The sequence below is a fragment of the Staurois parvus genome, unplaced genomic scaffold (genome assembly GCF_062004578.1).
Source record: "Staurois parvus isolate SC_StPar_1 unplaced genomic scaffold, SC_StPar_1.0 ptg002686l, whole genome shotgun sequence".
NCBI lineage: Eukaryota > Metazoa > Chordata > Amphibia > Anura > Ranidae > Staurois > Staurois parvus.
This window is the reverse complement of record NW_028320482.1, coordinates 2,190,291-2,210,233: the sequence shown is the minus strand read 5'-3', so window position 1 is coordinate 2,210,233 and position 19,943 is coordinate 2,190,291. Positions and strand designations below refer to the sequence as shown.

The window sequence follows — 19,943 nt, the reverse complement described above, 5'->3', positions numbered from 1 at the left end:
CCATAGCAAACTGAGCCAGAAGTGGGGGCATGTACCTATCAAAACCAGGTATATGCTCCCCTCCAAAAGGTGCCAAATGTAGCGGGGGGGGGGGGGGGAGGGTGAGGAATGCAGAAAAGTGGAGCTCCCATATTTGGGTGGAATTCCACTTTAAGTCACGTTCCAAACAAATTATTTTTTATTATTATTATTATACAGTATTTATAAAGTGCCAATAGTTCGCTCAGCGCTGTACATTACAAAGGGGGACAGAACATGTGACAGAACAATAACAATACAATGCAAAACATTTTAAAGGAATTATACAAATAAATGAAATTGTGGTGCAAACAAATGCTAATGCAACACCCACATAAATTAGCCTCTACCCCCCCTAGATATCGTTATAGTCTGGCTGAAAAAAGACAAAAGTCCATCCAGTTCAACCATCCAGTTCAACCATTCCTTCCTGATCCCCCAAGAGGCAATCAGATATTCCCTGCATCAACTTTCCCTATACATGTTATATCCAGTTATATTCTGTGTATCCAAGAAAGAATCCAGGACTTTCCTACAGCAATCCACTGAGCTGGCCACAACCAACTCTTGAGGGAGTCTATTCCACATTTTCACAGCTCTCACTGGGAAGAAACCTTTCAGTGTTTGGAGATTAAATTTCTTTTCCTCCAGACATAACAGACAATAAGGTTCCTTTCGACATATTGTCAGGAACACTGTCACGCTCCGGTCCCTGGAACCCCCCAGATCCTCCTGTGCTCAGAAGAAGACCCCAGTCTAAGACAAGTCATTCCGGCGGCCTACCATGGCTACCTGGATGTCTTTAGCAAGCGTGGGGCGGACATCTTGCCTCCCCACCGCCCATACGACTGTTCCATCGATCTGTTACCCGGTTCCAAAATCCCTTTCGGCCGAATCTTCCCCCTGTCTGAATTGGAGGGGGAATGAAAAAAAAGTACATGAATCCCTTCCATGTGACATATATCACCTAGAACAGTGGTTCTTAACCTGGGTTCGATCGAACCCCAGGGGTTCGGTGAGTCAGTCTCGGGGGTTCGGCGGAGGTGACCCACACCCGACTCATATGATTTGTGATGACATGCCCCGCTTGTCCATCATTGGCTGCAGGTGGTCACGCAACATCGCTTAGCCCAGTGGTCAGCAAGCCGCGGCTCTTGTGTGCCGGGCGCCCGCTCCCCTCCCTCCTCTCGGGCGGCAGGGACTCAAATGCAATGATTGGCCAGTCTCGCTGCCACTCACATCCTGATAGCCAGTGATTGGCTGTCAGGATGTGTGTAGGCGGGGCAGCGCGACGAACGTGAGAGGAGCTAGGCTCCTCTCACAGTCCGCCCTGAAGACCGGAACGGCGCGGGAATACAGTGAGAGGAACGCGCGGAGCAAAGGTAAGTGAATTGACACAGGGGGGACTTAATATGGGGGATTAATTAATATGGGGAATGAATTACTATAGGGGGGATGAATTACTATGGGGGATGTATTACTATGGGGGATGAATTACTATATGGGGGATGAATTACTATGGGGGATGAATTACTATATGGGGAAGGAATTACTATAGGGGGGATGAATTACTATATGAGGGATGAATTACTATATGGGGGATGAATTACTATATGGGGGATGAATTACTATATGGGGAAGGAATTACTATAGGGGGGATGAATTACTATATGGGGGATGAATTACTATATGGGGGGATGAATTACTATGGGGGATGAATTACTATATGGGGGATGAATTACTATATGGGGGATGAATTACTATGAGGGATGAATTACTATGGGGGATGAATTACTATATGGGGGATGAATTACTATGGGGGATGAATTACTATATGGGGGATGAATTACTATGGGGGATGAATTTTCATACCGTTTGTTACAACATATCTTTGCGAGCAATCCTTTTCGAGGATGCTGGACATAAAGACGAAGAAAAGGAACAGACTTTGTTGCGAAAATGACATGAGAGTGGCACTTGCCAAGGTAATGCCGCGCATTTCTGAACTGGCCTCTGAAAGACAACAGCAGAAGTCACACTGATTTGCGGTAAATATTCATTATTTTGTTTTTGTGTGAAAATCATGTTTTAATGGTTTTGTTCTTTGTTCTTAATGGTTTTGTTCATTTTGTGCACCTATGTATAAATATATACCTATGTTTTGAATTTTAAAAATCATATTTTATTTTTCCAATTAAGAAGGGTTCGGTGAATGCGCATATGAAACTGGTGGGGTTCAGTACCTCCAAAAAGGTTAAGAACCACTGACCTAGAACATTAGTGAAAGGTCAGAGAACGGTCAACGCGTTTCACCTGTACATTTGGCTTCCTCAGGACCGTCCACTGAGCTGGCCAGAACCAACTCTTGAGGGAGACTATTCCACATCTTCACAGCTCTGACTGTGAAGAAACCTTTCCATGTTTAAAGATTACATTTTTTTTAAATGTGAAGATGCACTTGTGTAGTATAGATAGTTCATACAATGTTCAAAAAAAGTGCATAAAAATCCCATAGGATGGGTGTTGCACTTCAGTAGGCAGCTCCACCTAAGACAGGAACGAATCTCTGAAATAACAAAGAGGAACACGATGAGGTCGCCAGCTAAGTGCAGCATCAAGGGGTTTATTACAATCAAAAAAGCCAAATGCAAACTCACAGAAATATAAAATCAAAGAGCTTATCTGCAGCCATGTCACACTAGATGGAAGCCATCCACCGGAAGAGGCGAAATTTGGTTTGAGAAAGGAGCCAATAGGAGCGCTGGAAAATGTTAACATAGCAACCAGCCCGCCCCTGCTGTGACGTCACATTCTGCTCTGGGTTCCACAGTGGCTCTCACTTCCTGGAACATTGGACTTGGTTTCCTCACTGACAACATGCTGTTTGCTGTCACAAGCGGCTCTTCCGGTGGACGGCTTCCATCCAGTGTGGCATCGCTGCAGAAAAACTCATTGATTTCAGAATTCCGTGAGTTATCATTTGGATTTTTCAATTGTAATAAACACATTGAAGCTGCACATTTTTAATATTTCACTTTAAGCATTACTTAACCACTTCCCGACCGGCCGTTGCATATAAACGGCCGGACGGTGGCAGTGCAGGGTCGGGTGGCCGTTTATAAATGGCCTCCCCGCACCCTGCTTGTGCGTGCTCCCAGCACTGCGATCCGGTGCCCGCTGTGTCCTCTGGACACAGTGAAACACCGATCGTCGGACAGGACCTCTGTACGAGGTCCCGATCATGTGATCACTGATTGGCCAATCAGTGATCACATGCAAAGTAGTAAGCAAGATGTCACTTGTGACATCATTGCTTACTACGTGTGAAATCTGTGAATGATCACAGAGGTCACATGGTACAAGGCTATTCACAACAGGCTTGTACCATGTGACAAGCTGTGACCAATCACAGCTCACACAGTACTTCTCAATGAGTGCAAGAATGCAGACAGAGAGAAAGAGAAATGATGGCTTTTACATCCTATATGGGTGTAAAAGCAATGTGTAAAAAAAAAAAAATCTTCATCACCCCCCACAAGTAGTACAGTGTCACCATGGTGACACTGTACTGCTAGGGTGACAGTATTTAAAAAAAAAAAATAATAATAATAATATAAAAAAATAATAAAAATGTAAAAAAAAATGTTTAAAAATTATAATTTTTGGTTATAAACTAATTTGGATTTTTTTTTTACTAAAAAGATACCGGAATAAATTTTGGCAAAGATTTATGATGAAATATTATTTATTTACAAAATTTTATAAAAAAAACACTTTTTTAAAAAAATTTTGGACTTTTTAAAAAAAATAAAAATCCCAGCGGTGAATAAATACCACCAAAATAAAGCTTTATCTGTCTCAAAAAAATAGTAAAAAATTCATTTGGGTACAGTGTTGCATGACCGCGCAATTGTCATTCAAAGTGTGATAGCGCTGAAAGCTGAAAATTGCCCTGGACAGGAAGGGGGTGAAAGTGTCCGGACTGGAAGTAGTTAAATAGTTTGCAAGGCAAAAAAAAAAAAAAAAAAAGAAGCTGGGCCCATCAAGTTCCACCTATGTGTGAGTGATTTTTATACTCTAACAATTCTCATAGCCTTCTATATTCTGCTTGCTGAGGAAGTCATCTAAAGTTGTCTGAAGTTAAATCGACACTCTCAGCTACTACCACCTTCTGGGGGAAGGCAATTCCACAACTGCTTTAACAGTAAAAAACCCTTTCCTCAATCTAAGCTTTAACCTCCTTTCTTCTAACCCTAAATCATGGCTGCATGTCTCAGAGACCTTAGAATAAACAGTTTATTACAGCTACTGGAGTCACCTTTGATGCAATGTACAGGCGTACCTCGGTTTACAAATTTAATTCATTCTGCGGGACTTTTCGTATTGCAAAAAAAAGCATAAATATAAAAAAACAAAATTAAAAAAAGGTAAAAAAAATTAAATTTTTAAATTATAATTTTGGTTATTTTTTTACTAAAAAGATAACCAAATACATTTTGGCCAAGATTTATAAAGAAAGATTATTTATTTGCAAAATGTTATAAGAAAAACACTTTAAAAATTTTTTTGGACTTTTTCACTTATATAGCAAAAAAAAAAAAAATAAAAACCCCAGTGGTGAATAAATACTACCAAAAAGTTTTCTGTCTCAAAAAAAAAGGCTAAAATATTCATATGGGTACAGTGTTGCATGACCGTGCAATTGTCATTCAGAGTGTAATAGCACTGAAAGTTGAAAATTGGCCTGGACAGGAAGGGGGTAAAAGTGTCCGGACCTGAAGTGGTTAAAAAAAATAAAAAAATTAAGCAGCATTGGCCCCAAGACAGAAAGCTGGGGCCCATTTTTCAGAGAATGAGTAATGTATCACTACTCTCTGGGCCCGTTCATGTAACCAGTTTCCTATCCATGTACATACAATTTCATCAACTCCAACAGACTTGATTTTATGGAAGAAACATTTATGAGGTACAAAATCTAGATCTGGACTTCCACCATCCAATTTCTCACGTCCTTCCTCACTGGATGATAGGTTGGTCTGACAAGAATGGTCTTTCATACATCCATGCTGGTTGTGACTTAAGGTACCTTTCTCACAGACAAATTCCTGTATAGAATCCCTTACTCAAATATCTTACATACTAATAATGTTAGGCTGACTGGTCCATAGTTTCCTGGTATACAACTCAATTACCCCCCAGGGCAGTGCCCAGCTCCCCATGTCCTTTGACAATGTCTTGCCTCTTGGTCTTCAAAATGGATTTTAAAGATGCCGCTGTCATTGACTTCAATGGGGTTCAGATTAGCATTCAAAACTTAGAAGCAATTCAGTGAACCTCCCCCCCGGAAACTGAACCCACAAATTTTTAACTCATCCCTACATCCCTCTGTGAGATCTCTGATGTTTAACAAGGTCTGATTTCTGTGTAAAGCATTTTCCACACTTGGGGCAAGGATACGGCTTCTCCCCAGTGTGAGATCTCTGATGTAAAACAAGTTTTGATTTCTGTGGAAAACACTTTCCACACTCACAGCAGGAAAATGGCTTCTCCGCTGTGTGAGATCTCAGATGTATAGCAAAGTCTGATTTATGTGGAAAACATTTACTGCACTCAGGGCAGAAATATGGCTTTTCTCCTGTGTGCAATTTCTGATGTCTAACAAGAATTGACTTCAGTGAAAAACATTTTCTGCACTCAGGGCAGGAATACGGCTTCTCTCCTGTGTGAGATCTCTGATGTCTAACAACAGCAGACTTCAATGAAAAACATTTCCCGCACTCAGGGCAGGAATGTGGTTTTTCCCCTGTGTGAGATATCTGATGTCTATCAAGATGTTTTTTCCATGGAAAACATTTCCCACATTCCGCGCAGGAATACGGCTTCTCCCCCGTGTGCAATCTCTGATGACTAACAAGGTCTGACTTCTGTGCAAAACATTTCCCACACTCAAGGCAGGAATACGGCTTCTCCCCCGTGTGAATCATCTGATGTACAACAAGGACGGATTTGTGTAAAAAACATTTCCCACATTCAGGGCACGAATACGGCCTCTCCCCTGTGTGAGATCTCAGATGTCTAACAAGATGTGATTTCCGTGTAAAACATTTCTCACATTCAGGACAGGAATTTTGTTTCTTGCCTCCGTGAGATATGCAATGTATGAGAAGTTCTGATTTATGAAGGAAACATTTCCCGCACTCAGAACAGGAATGAAGCTTCTCACCCGTGTGAGATCTCTGATGTACAATAAGACTTAATTCAGAGCTAAAACGTTCCCCGCATTCAGGACAGAAAAGTTTCTCCTCCCCCTGAATTCCGGCACCATCCCCCACAGTACGAGGTTGCTCAGAGTCAGAGGAATTTGATGGTCCATCCACATTGTGAAGTCCACCATCCATAGCTGAGATCAATGTCTTTTCTCCTCCACAATCTCTTGAGATGAGATGATCCTTTGAGGGTTTCTTAATGGCATTTCCTGGAAAAATATATACAAGAGAGTTAGCTCAGTTAAATTAACATTCCATCTGGATCAGGTAGATTTAAATGAGCTATCAATGGATGTCCCAGCCAGCTGTGACTTCCCCTTTTCAATCAAAAGGACCTTTGGTCCTCCCACCAGATCACTTCTACATTTCAGCCTTGTCAGAAGAAAAGGAACCAGTGGGGACTGGGAGGGGGATGCTCTTTACACAACCACGAACCTAAGCACTGGGTCATGTGATCTCTGATAATGAAGAGGTTCAAAGTTCAGCCTTGTAGAACCTTTAGCATAGAAAAAAAGTGACCATAGGTCTAGGCTTCTGGTGATCAGAACAGTTCACTTTTATGTAATTTTCGGAGTTTTAATGAACTGCATATAATGATTATTATTTTGTAGCATGCTGACAACTATTGCTAGTTTTGGCCCATTGCAATTTGCATACTATACAGTATAATTTTGGTTTCTTTCTCTATCCTCTTCTCCTGTTTAGAGCTAGACCCTTCCAATGCCTTCCATGTTCCCTCAGGCCTTCCATGTTCCCTCAGGCCTTCCATGTTCCCTCAGTGTTAGTACTTTGCCCAGACAGGGCTTAGGAAAGTCAATGTCTTAACATTTTAAAACATTGGGAAAACTTCAGAATGAGTATCATTGAATATTTTCAGCCTATAATAGGCTGACATCACTCATCTCCCGCACTACTCTGGACCAATCAGTGAGCAGTAACAGAGCAGAGATAACAGAAGAATATATTGTGGCTCACCTGTGCTGATCTCTGTAGGAGTGTCCTCCCCTTTGAATGTCCTCATCATTCCAGCCTCCTCCATATATTGCTGATCATCCCTCACATACGTCTCTTCTACTTCACCCTCAACTTTCATCTTCATCAGATCTTCACCCTAAACCAACAGAATGGCAGAAATAACATCTGTAATATAGAAGGATTTATGATGTGAGATCACATAGAAAATATCATCTTGTAGAGTCCACACATCGTCTCCACATGTCAGAGTGTTCCATCACTTTATGTTCCAGACCCTCAACTCCACCGACCTGATGATGGTGAGGGGTGGTGTGACCTTCCTGTGTGAAATCCCAGGAATACAGAGGACGGGGACATCTCTCTGGTGGGTTCCCATTACTGGATCCATCTACCTGATGATGGTGAGGGATGGTGTGACCTTCCTGTGTGGAATCCCAGGAATACAGAGGATATGGACATCTCTCTGGTGGGTTCCCATTACTGGATCCATCTACCTGATGATGGTGAGGGATGGTGTGACCTTCCTGTGTGGAATCCCGGGAATACAGAGGACGGGGACATCTCTCTGGTGGGTTCCCATGACTGGATCCATCTGTAGGAAACACACACACTGACTGAATCCATTGTTTCTATGTGTTTATCAGATGATGGGGGATCTAGGTGGATCCTCCGTACTGCTCTCTCCTTTACAATAAAGTCTCCTCTTACCCGGTGATGTGAGGGGCGGCTGATTGTCCATCATGACGTCCTTGTAGAGATCCTTGTGTCCTTCTAAATACTCCCACTCCTCCATGGAGAAATAGACAGTGACACCCTGACACCTTATAGGAACCTGACACACACAATGATACAGTCACCATCCAGACACATCCCTTGTCTGTTACTGGAGAATGTCCCAGAATTCCCGGCACCGCTCACCTCTCCTGTCAGCAGCTCCATCATCTTCTTGGTGACTTCTAGAATCTTCTCCATGTTATCTCTCTCAGGTTTTCGGGAGTCACATGGAGGGACTTTGATGGTCATAGGATCACCTGACTTTGGAGGAGGAAAACTCTGTATTGGAGAACCAATGGGAATATAATATTAGTATCACAGAATCCTCCTCACCTCTCTGGTCAGGTCTGTGTTTTATTATTAGAGATAAAAGTGATGTCATGTGACCTCCCAGAATCCTCCTCACCTCTCCGGTCAGCAGGTAGATGATCTCCAGGGTGAAGTTTAGTATCCTCTCAGTCATGGAACTCCGGTCCTTATCCATCCTCTGTGGTGTAGTCATGTGGTTTATGAGGGTTTCTCTGTAGATGGATAGTAGAGAATTATCTGGACTGTATTAGTTGTATAATTTTAGCATTGGGATGTAAGGGGTTAAAAAGCGGGTTGCCCCAAGTTAGAACTTGTACACATGTAGGGAGTGCTCCCTAGTTTCTGTAATTGTAAATAGCTGTTGCTTGGTAAATATCACAGAGATAATGGGTTATAGAAAGTTACTTCCAGTCTTTTAGCTGGATCATAAACCCCAGATTGGAAGACTGATATCTTATAAAGGGGAATTTCCAGGAAAAAAACTGAATTGGACCACTTGACCTTACATGCAAGAGATGCTGCTGCTGTATTTCATCCAGGCTATAAGCAGAGACTATTAGGCAAGTGTCCCTGTGTTCTAATAGTTTTACTGTTGCAGCTTCTGTGTGTATCTGAAGTCTGGTGACAGAAGTGTCTGTGTGTAGTGGTCATCTTACAGTATATTATGTGAAATATTTAATTAACCACTTGTCGTCCTGCCACTGTATATATACGTGTGCAGGGCGGCACTCGGTTGCAAAAGCACGTTTTAAAACGCGCTCTGCGCTCCCGACGTTTTCGCCGGCAGGGGGCGCGCGCGTGCACGCTCCCGCCGACCCGCGAGTGACACCATTTGATCCCGGAGGGATCAATCATTCGATTTCAGCCAGTGATGTCTGGCTGAAATCAGATGATCGGTCCCTGTCCTATCCTGTCCTGTGTTGACAGTTGCACAGGACAGGATATGATGTCATTCTTCTCTGCCTGGACACATTCTGTTCCAGACAGAGAAGAAGACACAGTAAACGTGAGTAAAACACTACATTTTTATAGTTAGAACACACCTAGGTCACATTTAACCCCCTGATCGCCTCCCCCCCAGTTAACCCCTTCACTGCCCTGCCACCAGTGTCATTGATCAGTGAATCGATTTTTACTGATCACTGTATCAGTGCCGCTGGCGACTTCCGATAGTGTTAGCACCCCTCCCAGATAGCGCCAGTTTGCCCGCAAGTACACCAGTAATCCCGTTTAACCCCTTGATCGCCCCCCCCTCAGTTAACCCCTTCACTGCCCTGTCACCAGTGTCACTGATCAGTGAACCGATTTTTACTGATCACTGTATCAGTGTCGCTGGCGACTTCCGATAGCGTTAGCGCCCCTCCCAGATAGCGCCAGATTGCCCGCCAGTACACCAGTAATCCCGTTTAACCCCTTGATCGCCCCCCCCCCCCAGTTAACCCCTTCACTGCCCTGTCACCAGTGTCACTGATCAGTGAACCAATTTTTACTGATCACTGTATTAGTGTCGCTGGCGACTTCCGATAGTGTTAGCGCCCCTCCCAGATAGCGCCAGTTTGCCCGCCAGTACACCAGTAATCCCGTTTAACCCCTGGATCGCCCCCCCCCGTTAACCCCTTCACTGCCCTGTCACCAGTGTCACTGATCAGTGAACCAATTTTTACTGATCACTGTATCAGTGTCGCTGGCGACTTCCGATAGTGTTAGCGCCCCTCCCAGATAGTGCCAGATTGCCCGCCAGTACACCAATAATCCCGTTTAACCCCTTGAACGCCCCCCTCCCCAGTTAACCCCTTCACTGCCCTGTCACCAGTGTCACTGATCAGTGAACCGATTTTTACTGATCACTGTATTAGTGTCGCTGGCGACTTCCGATAGTGTTAGCGTCCCTCCCAGATAGCGCCAGATTGCCCGCCAGTACACCAGTAATCCCGTTTAACCCCTTGAACGCCCCCCCCCAGTTAACCCCTTCACTGCCCTGTCAACAGTGTCACTGATCAGTGAACCGATTTTTACCGATCACTGTATCAGTGTCGCTGGCGACTTACGATAGTGTTAGCGCCCCTCCCAGATAGCGCCAGATTGCCCGCCAGTACACCAGTAATCCCGTTTAACCCCTTGATCGCCCCCCCAGTTAACCCCTTCACTGCCCTGTCACCAGTGTCACTGATCAGTGAACCGATTTTTACTGATCACTGTATTAGTGTCGCTGGCGACTTCCGATAGTGTTAGCGCCCCTCCCAGATAGCGCCAGATTGCCCGCCAGTACACCAGTAATCCCGTTTAACCCCTTGATCACACCCCCCCAGTTAACCCCTTCACTGCCCTGTCACCAGTGTCACTGATCAGTGAACCAATTTTTACTGAGCACTGTATCAGTGTCGCTGGCGACTTCCGATAGTGTTAGCGCCCCTCCCAGATAGCGCCAGATTGCCAGTAATCCCGTTTAACCCCTTGAACGCCCCCCCCCAGTTAAGCCCTTCACTGCCCTGTCACCAGTGTCACTGATCAGTGAACCGATTTTTACCGATCACTGTATCAGTGTCGCTGGCGACTTCCGATAGTGTTAGCGCCCCTCCCAGATAGCGTCAGTTTGCCCACCAATACACCAGTAATCCCGTTTAACCCCTTGATCTCCCCCCCCCAGTTAACCCCTTCACTGCCCTGTCACCAGTGTCACTGATCAATGAACAGATTTTTACCGATCACTGTATCAGTGTCACTGGTGACTTCCGATAGTGTTAGCGCCCCTCCCAGATAGCGCCAGTTTGCCCGCCAGTATACCAGTAATCCCAATTAACCCCTTGATCGATCAAGGACGTAAATTTCGTTTGGGTACAGCATTGCATGACCGCGCAATTATCATTTGAATTAGTGCAGCGCTGTATAGTAAAAAAAGGTATAAATTACAGTATCTACACCATAGTTTGTAGACGCTATAACTTTCACACAAAACAATCAATATACACTTATTGGGATTTTGTTTACCAAAAACATGTAGCAGAATACATTTTGGTTTAAATTTATGACTAACTTTGAGTTTACGATATATTTTTTATAGCTGAAAGTAGAAAATATTGTTTTTTTTTCAAAATTTTCCTTTTTTTTTTGTTTATAGCGCAAAAAAAAAAAAAGCGCACATGTGATAAAATACCACCAAAAGAAAGCTCTATTTGTGTGAAAAAAAGGACGTAAATTTTGTTTGGGTACAGCATTGCATGACCGCGCAATTATCATTTGAATTAGTGCAGCGCCAAACAGCAAAAAAAGGCCTGGTCATTAAGGGGGGTAAATCCTCAGGAGGGCAAGGGGTTAAAATAGAGTTTGTATACAGCTCCTGTTACCTTAGTTAACTGCAGTCTCTTCAGGTCTGGGATTTTTTAGCTAGCTTTAGTTCGGGACTCAGTCAGCAACAAAGGGTAGATCCAGGTTAGACATCCGATGGCCAATGTGTATCTAGAGCTCTGGTCCAGGGGTGTGGAAATTTTAAAAAAAATAAAAAATACTTGGACTACCTCGAGGTACCAATCTGCTTGTCCCTCATGACAGTCTACTAGAACTGATAAAAAAAAAACCCATTTCATTTTAACCAAAGCCGTATTTAAATCTGAGGGGATTTTAAGAATGTCTGGGGCTTCTGAAAATGAAAAGGGGCATAATGGCAAATTAAACTTTTAATGTTTTTGACATTGCCCTGTTTATTTCCACCTCACTCTCCAGCACTGCACCCGGGGACTAGCAGGGAGGGCAGAGAACTTGCAGTGTGCAGTAATGTATTTAGCTCTTGTGTCACCCTAGTCAACACTAAAATTGGGTGCCCCCCACCCCTGGCAGCCCCCCAGCCCCACGTGGCCAATAAAATTTGGTGCCCGCCCCTCACCACCACTAAAATCAGGTACCCCCCACCAACCACATCCCCCCTGGCCCCCACCACTAAAATTGGGTGCCCCCCACCACCAGCACCCCCAGCCCCAGCTGCCACTAAAATGGGGCTCCCCCCACCACCAGCACCCCCCAGCCCCCGTGGCCACTAAAATTGGGCTCCCCCCACCACCAGCACCCCCCCCAGCCCCAGTGGCCAATAAAATTGGGTGCCCTTCACCACCACTAAAATCAGGTGCCCCCACCACTAAAATTGGGTGCCCATTATTATTATTATACAGTATTTATAAAGCGCCAAAAGGTTTGCTCAGCGCTGTACATTATAATGGGGGACAGAACATGAGACAATACAGTAACAATACAATACATGAGGGCCCTGCTCCTTGGAGCTTACAATCTAGGAGGGAGGGGATAGTGGCACAGGAGGAAGTGGCTGTGGGGGATGGAGTGGTAGGAGGAGTGGAGGAGGTCGGCTGTTAGGTGAGGGTGGGGTAGGCTTCCCTGAAGAGATGGGTTTTCAGGGTGCGCCTAAAGGTGGGGAGGGAAGGTGACAGTCTGATGGATTGGGGTAGTGAGTTCCAGAGGATGGGGGAAGTCCTGCAGTCGGGCGTGGGAGGTGGAGACCAGGGAGCTAGAAAGTAGGTCTTGTGAGGAGCGAAGATTACGGGTAGGGTGGTATTTGGGTATCAGGTCGGTGAGGTAGTTTGGGGCAGCGTTATGAATGGCTTTGTATGTCTGTTAGTAGTTTGAATTTGATGCGTTGGGCAATCGGGAGCCAGTGGAGGGAATGACAGAGGGGGGTGGAGCCAGTGGAGGGAATGACAGAGGGGGGTGGCAGATACGGAGCGGTTGGTAAGGTGGATGAGTCTGGCCGCTGAATTCAGGATAGACTGAAGCGGGGATAGTCTGTGATGAGGTAGGCCGGTGAGGAGGGAGTTGCAGTAGTCCAGACTTGAGATAATGAGGGAGTGAATGAGTTGTTTAGTAGTGTCTGGGGTTAGGAACGGACATATTTTGGAGATGTTGCGGAGGTGGAGCCTGCATGAGTTTGCCAACGATTGGACATGGGGTTGGAAGGACAGGTTTGAGTCTAGAGTGACACCTAGGACTTTGGCTTGCAGGGTGGGACTGATGGTGGCGTTGTTGGTCGTGATGGAGAGGGGGGGGCACGGGCTGGGGGGAAAATTAGGAGCTTGGTTTTTGAAAGTTTCAGTTTGAGGAAGTGGAGCGACATCCAGTCTGATATGTCGTTCAGTAGGTGGATGATACGGGTGGAGACTGAAGGGGTGAGTTGAGGGGTGGAGAGGTAAATTTGCGTGTCATCGGCGTAGAGGTGATAGTTGAAGCCGTGGAAGTGTATCAGTATGCCAAGGGAGGAGGTGTAGATGGAGAAGAGAAGGGGCCCGAGGACAGAGCCTTGGGGGACCCCAACAGAGAGGGGGAGGTGGTAGCATTTTAGGTAACGCTGAAGGAGCGTTGGGAGAGATAGGAGGAGAGCCAGGAGAGAGAGGAGTCTCTGATGCCGAGGGAGTATAGTTTATCGAGGAGCAGGGAGTGGTCAACTGTGTCGAAAGCCGCGAAGAGGTCAAGGAGTAAGAGGACTGAGTAGTGACCATTAGCTTTGGCGGTTAGCAGGTCATTAGTGATTTTGAGGAGGGCGGTTTTGGTGGAGTGTAGGGGACGGAAGCCAGACTGTAGGAAATCGAGGAGGTTGTTGTCAGTGAGGTGGGAGCTTAGGCGATTGTAGACTAAGCACTTAAGGAGCTTGGATGTAAATGGCAGCAGGGAGATGGGTCTAAGGTTGTTCAGGTCAGTGGGGTCCAGGGAGGGTTTTTTTGAGTATGAGGGTGATGTGTGTGCTTTAGGGGGGAGAAGAATGTGCCAGTAGAGAGGGAGAGATTGAAGATGTGGGTGAGGGAGCGTAGGATGGAGGGGGAGGGTGCCCGGAGGAGTTGTGTGGGGACAGGGTCAATGGGGCAAGTGGTGAGGTGGGCATCTGAGAAGACCTTGGTGACCTCCTCAGTGGTGGCAAGGCTGAAGGAGCAGATTGTTGGGGGGGTTATGGTGTGCGGGATGTTAAGGGTGGTGGGGGGCAGGGCGGTTGCGAGGTCAGAGGAGGGGAGAGTTGGAGGGGTTATAGTGGGAGGGAGGCTAGGTGGGGTGGTAGGTTGAGCATTGGCAATGTTCTTACGGATTGCGTCAATCTTATTTTGGAAGTGATTGGCAATCTCGTAGGCGGTGAGTGAGGTACTGGGTGGGGGTGGAGGGGAGAGAGTAGGGAGTTGAAAGTGGAGAAGAGCCAGCGAGGATTGGAGGAGAGGGTGTTGATAAGTGTTACGAAGTAGGCTTGTTTGGCGGCGTGGAGGGAGGAGGTGTAGGTGAGGAAGGCGGATTTGTAGAGGGAGAATGCTTGAGGGGATTTGATTTTGCGCCAGAATCGTTCCAGCACGCGACTGTGTCGTTTAAGATGTTTAGTGTGGTCATTCTGCCAGGGTTGAAGCGGTCGGGGTCTAATGCTACGTGTGGTTAGGAGTGCTAAGGAGTCTAGGGCAGCTGATAGCGTGTTGTTATACGCAGTGGTGGCCAGGTCAGGGCATGACAGTGGAAGGATACTGTCGTACAGACGGTCAGCTGCAGAATGGAGAGGGGCCGGGTTCAGGTTGCAGAGATTACGGCTTGTGAAAGTTTGACATTTGGGGGGGAGGTGTTGGAGGACGGGGAGATGAAGAAGGTAATGAGGTTGTGGTCAGAGAGAGAGAAAGGGGTGTTTGTGAGGTTGTGGAGGGTGCAGAGGTGGGAGAAAACGAGGTCCAGGGTGTTCCCGTCGGTGTGGGTGGAGGACTGTGTGCACTGTGTGAGTGCAAAAGAAGAGGTTAAGTGGAGGAGTTGGGATGTGGCCGGGTTATTGACGTTGATAGGGATATTGAAGTCACCAAGGATGATGGTGGGGAGCTCAGAGGAGAGGAAGAAGGGCAGCCAGGTGGAAAAGTCATCAAAGAAGCGGGATACGGGTCCAGGGGGCCGATAGATTATTGCAATCCTCAGAGTGGTGGGGGAGAAGAATCGGATGCAGTGGGCCTTGAAGGAGGAGAAGGATAGAGAGGGGGGGTTTGGGAGGACCTGGAAGTTGCTCAGCGGTGACAAGAGCATGCCGACCCCACCACCTCTACGACCGCTCGGTCTGGGTGAATGGGACCAGACGAGACCTCCATAGGAGACTGCCGCAGGGGAGGTGGAGTCAGTGGCTTGGATCCAGGTTTCCGTGACCGCTAAGAGGTTGAGGGAGTGGGAGATAAAGAGGTCATGGATGGCGGTGAGCTTGTTGCACACCGATCGGTCGTTCAGGAGTGCAACCGAGAGTGGAGGGGTGGGTGCGGAGAGGAGGGGGACAGGTATAAGGTTGAGGGGGTTGTGGCGGTTTTTGTGAGTAGGAGGGTGCCTAGTGGGTGAGTGAGGGGCCAGGGTTTGGGGAGATGACCCTGGCATTGAGGAGGAGAAGGAGGGTGAGAAAGGTGGCATGGGAGGGGGATGTGCAAGAGCGTGTGGGTCTGTTAGTGGTGGCGTGTGGGTCGGTTGGAGATTGGAGCATCAGGAGGAGGTGGTGAAAACCGTAGTGGGGAGATGGAAGTAGTGGGGGTCCGATGTATAGTTGTTTTGGGGGAGTAGGGGGGTAGAGGAAGGAGATTTTGTGAATGGAGGAGAGGAGTACGAGGAGGAGGAATACAGGTGGCATATTAAGAGGGTGAGAGGAGTGCTGGTCAAATGAGGGAGGTGAAAAGTTTCACATCAGGGCATATAGATGCGCAGAGTCTATCAAGCAGTGGAGGAGGAGTTCAACAATGAGAGGGGAGGGAAAGTGGTGGGCAGCTGGGCCTGCTGCTGGCAAGTCACGGCAGTCTGTGGGTGCTGAAGGTCGGCGTCTGGAGGTGCTGTAGGGCGCGGCGTCTGGAGGTGCTGTAGGATGTGGCGTCTGGAGGTGCTGTAGGGCGCGGCGTCTGGAGCTGCTGTAGGGCGCGGCGTCTGGAGCTGCTGTAGGGCGCGGCGTCTGGAGCTGCTGTGGGGCGCGGCGTCTGGAGGTGCTGTGGTTTACCACCAGTATCCCCCCCGCCTTCCCCACTAAAATTGGGTGCCCCCCAAATCCCCCATCCCCTGGGGTCCCACCACCACTATCAGGCCCCGCCCACAAAGATAGGGAGTTAGTCAAGCACTAACCTTTACTTCTCCAGAGCCAAGCTGTATGCAGCCTCCTCGGAAGTCCCTGGGTCCTCAGGAGGTTCTGTCCCCCAAAAAATTGCCACCCAAGGCCTTGCGCTTATTACACTGCTGGCAGTGTGATGAGAACCGATTGGGTGCTTGTCAAGAAATGGGAGTGTCTGGCTCTCTTAAGTCTCAGCAGAAGTGCATCTGTTGAGTGATTAAATGAGGCACCGAGCACCAATTAAAAAAAAAAAAACTTTATTCCTTTGGGTTACCCTCCCCGTCCCAGACAGAAGCACAAACGTTTGAAAAAAAACATTTTAGGCCTGAAGATTACATAAAACCCTCTCAAAACATGATTTTCTGAAAGCAGACACCCTAGAGATTAAAAATTAAAATAGCGGTAGTTTCTTTTTTTTTAATGTCACACAATATTACCGCAAAGGTCCAGGAAGCGTGAAATTTCAATAACAAACACACTGAAGTTAATTTTAGGGTACCAAAATGCAATAAATCACCCAATTGTGTGGTAAAATATAAAAGATGAGGTTGCACCGAGTAAAGAGATGGCCAGCATGTGAAACCTTAAATCTGCGTGCGTCCGTGAAATGGCGAGAAATTTCAGTCCCCTATATTTTCTATAGGCAACGCTTTAAATTTCCCTACAGGTCATCATTTGTATTGTTACAGAGGAAGTCTGGTGTTAGAATTATTGCACTCATCTTGGCACGCACAGCGATATGTAACGTGTATTGTAATCAACGTTTTCATGTGTAGGTGGCCTTGATGCATGTGCTTTTGCTTGTATGTGCGTATATGTGGAGGGGACTAAAATTTTTTTTTTTTTGGGGGGGGGAATTTATGTGCTTGGGTGTAACTAATTTTTTTTGCAATGAAAACATTTTCATTTTTTTTATTTCATCACATAAGGGGACAAAAAGTCCCCTATATGATTTTTAGGTGACAGGTTCTCTTTAATAAAACATTCAGGGGCTCCACTGAATGTAATGCAATGCAGATCGCACTGCATCACATTCTTTTCTGGCCTTGATGGCCGGGAACACTGTCAAGGGGGACCCAAAAGTGATACGTGTTGCTTCTAGGTCAGGAACAAGATGGGGATGAAAGCGCATATCTCCTCCCTCCCCTCTACCCACTAGAGTCTTCTATTCCAGTCCCGTACCTGCAGATGGGCAAGTGGAGCCTGGGACACATGGGGGGATCCCCATTTTATTAAAGGGGGCTTCCAGACTGAAATAACCCCCCATCTGCAGACCCTCAAAACCATTGGCCAGGGTTGTAAAGAAAAGGCACCCCCCCAATGTTGAGGGCATGTGACCTACAATGGTTAAGGGGAAGGTGGTGCACGCCCATCCCAACATTTTCTGGCCAACCAGGCTGCATTTTCAGATTAAGTGTCTTATGTGGATTTTTAGGAGGTATTCATCCCTTTTGTTTTTCTCTTCACCCCAATAAAACCCATACTGGACTCAAAGGGTCTGCTATGTATTTTTTGGCGGGAAATCTACACTTTTTTTTTTTTCATTCTTGATGTGAAATGTGCTGCAGCAAAATTTGCAAAGGTAAAAATGCTATTATTTGACACCCACTTGCCTATTAGCCCCAAAAATTTACATTTTTTATTTGGTAGATTTGGCTCCCCATTGATTTCAATAGGGTTTGGGTTTTGCGTCTGAATGTTTTTTGAAATTCACCAAACCTAACCCAGGTATGTTCATCTCATCTCCGGTGAGAAGGTGACCCATCTCCACAATAAAGGGAATGTTCCAGCCCCGTAAGTGAGGGAATATTATGCCCCTGAAGGGGTTAATCTGGGTTCCCACACTATATATGTGTGTATCATCATCTGCTGGAGATAAAAGACATCACAGTGACTATGGAGGAAGAGGACAGACATGGTGGGGGGGGGGTTACTGGGTGTAAATAGAACAAGATTTCTCAACTAGGGTTCCTCCGGAGGTTTCTAGGGTTCCTTGAGCAATGAGTAATTTCTACCTCTCAGATAAGTTCCCACTGAGACCATTGATCTTTTAGCAATCTATAAGAGGGTAATTCTCCAGAATACGCTCCTTTTTAACCAATGATACCAGAAAGCTCCTAATTCACTCCCTCGTTATCTCTCAACTAGACTACTGCAACTCCCTCCTCATTGGCTTAAGTTTACATAGACTATCCTCCCTCCAGTCCATCATGAATGCTGCTGCCAGACTCATCCACCTCACCAACCGTTCAGTGTCTGCTACCCCTCTCTGCCAATCCCTCCACTGGCTTCCATTCAGTGTCCTCCACTCCTCTCTGCCAATCCCTTCACTGGCTTCCATTCAGTATCCTCCACTCCTCTCTGCCAATCCCTTCACTGGCTTCCATTCAGTATCCTCCACTCCTCTCTGCCAATCCCTCCACTGGCTTCCATTCAGTGTCCTCCATCCCTCTCTGCCAATCCCTTCACTGGCCTCTACTCAGTGTCCTCCACCCCTATCTGCCAATCCCTCCACTGGCTTCCACTCAGTGTCCTCCATCCCTCTTTGCCAATCCCTCCACTGGCCTCCATTCAGTGTCCTCCATCCCTCTCTGCCAATCCCTCCACTGGCCTACACCCCTCACTGGCAATCCCTCCACTGGCTTCCACTCAGTGTCCTCCACCCCTCTTTGCCAATCCCTCCACTGGCTTCCATTCAGTATCCTCCACTCCTCTCTGCCAATCCATTCACTGGCTTCCACTCAGTGTCCTCCACCCCTCTCTGCCAATCCCTCCACTGGCCTCCATTCAGTGTCCTCCACCCCTCTCTGCCAATCCCTCCACTGGCCTCCATTCAGTGTCCTCCACCCCTCTCTGCCAATCCCTCCACTTGCCTCCATTCAGTGTCCTCCACCCCTCTCTGCCAATCCCTCCACTGGCTTCCACTCACCCAACAAATAAAATTCAAAATCCTAACAACTTACAAAGCCATCCACAACTCTGCCCCCAGCTACATCACCAACCTGGTCTCAAAATATCAACCAAACTGCTCTCTTCAATCCTCACAAGACCTTCTGCTCTCTAGTTCCCATGTCACCTCCTCCCATGCTTGCCTCCAGGACTTCTCCTGAGCTTCTCCCATTCTATGGAACTCCCTAACCCAATCTGTCTGGCTGTCTCCTAATCTATCTACCTTTAGACAATCCCCGAAAACCTCTTTAAAGAAGCCTATCCTTCTTCTAACTAGTAAACTGCCTTTTATTTACTCCAGCAGCTCCCCCCCCCCCCCCCCCACAGCTATTACCTTTTGTATCACTCAGCCCTTCCTCCTAGATTGTAAGCTCTCTGGATCAGGGCCCTCTGTTTCATCTTGTACCAAATTGTATTGTAACTAATGTCTGCCTTCATTTTGTAAACGCAAACTGTTGGCGCCATATAAATCCTGTATAATAATAATTCTTCCTAAAGACCACAAGTGTAAGGAGCCTTCTTTTCATTGACCTTCACACCAATGTATCATGAGTTGTAGATATAGTCAGTTT

At 46.6% G+C, this 19,943-nt stretch overlaps 1 protein-coding gene across 1 annotated transcript in view; it reads right to left on the bottom strand.

Annotated features, from left to right (window-relative positions):
- Positions 1-4,291: 4,291 nt before the first annotated feature.
- Positions 4,292-19,943, bottom strand: part of LOC149429945 (uncharacterized) — a 29,489-nt gene continuing 13,837 nt past the window's right edge. Inside the window, exons 6-11 of the mRNA XM_089666375.1 lie at positions 8,440-8,554; positions 8,178-8,312; positions 7,968-8,091; positions 7,550-7,647; positions 7,260-7,395; positions 4,292-6,493 (exon numbers count right to left, since the gene is read on the bottom strand). Coding sequence (XP_089522501.1) covers positions 5,394-6,493; positions 7,260-7,395; positions 7,550-7,647; positions 7,968-8,091; positions 8,178-8,312; positions 8,440-8,554 — 1,708 coding nt within the window. The 3' untranslated portion in view covers positions 4,292-5,393. The remainder of the gene's footprint in view (positions 6,494-7,259; positions 7,396-7,549; positions 7,648-7,967; positions 8,092-8,177; positions 8,313-8,439; positions 8,555-19,943) is intronic.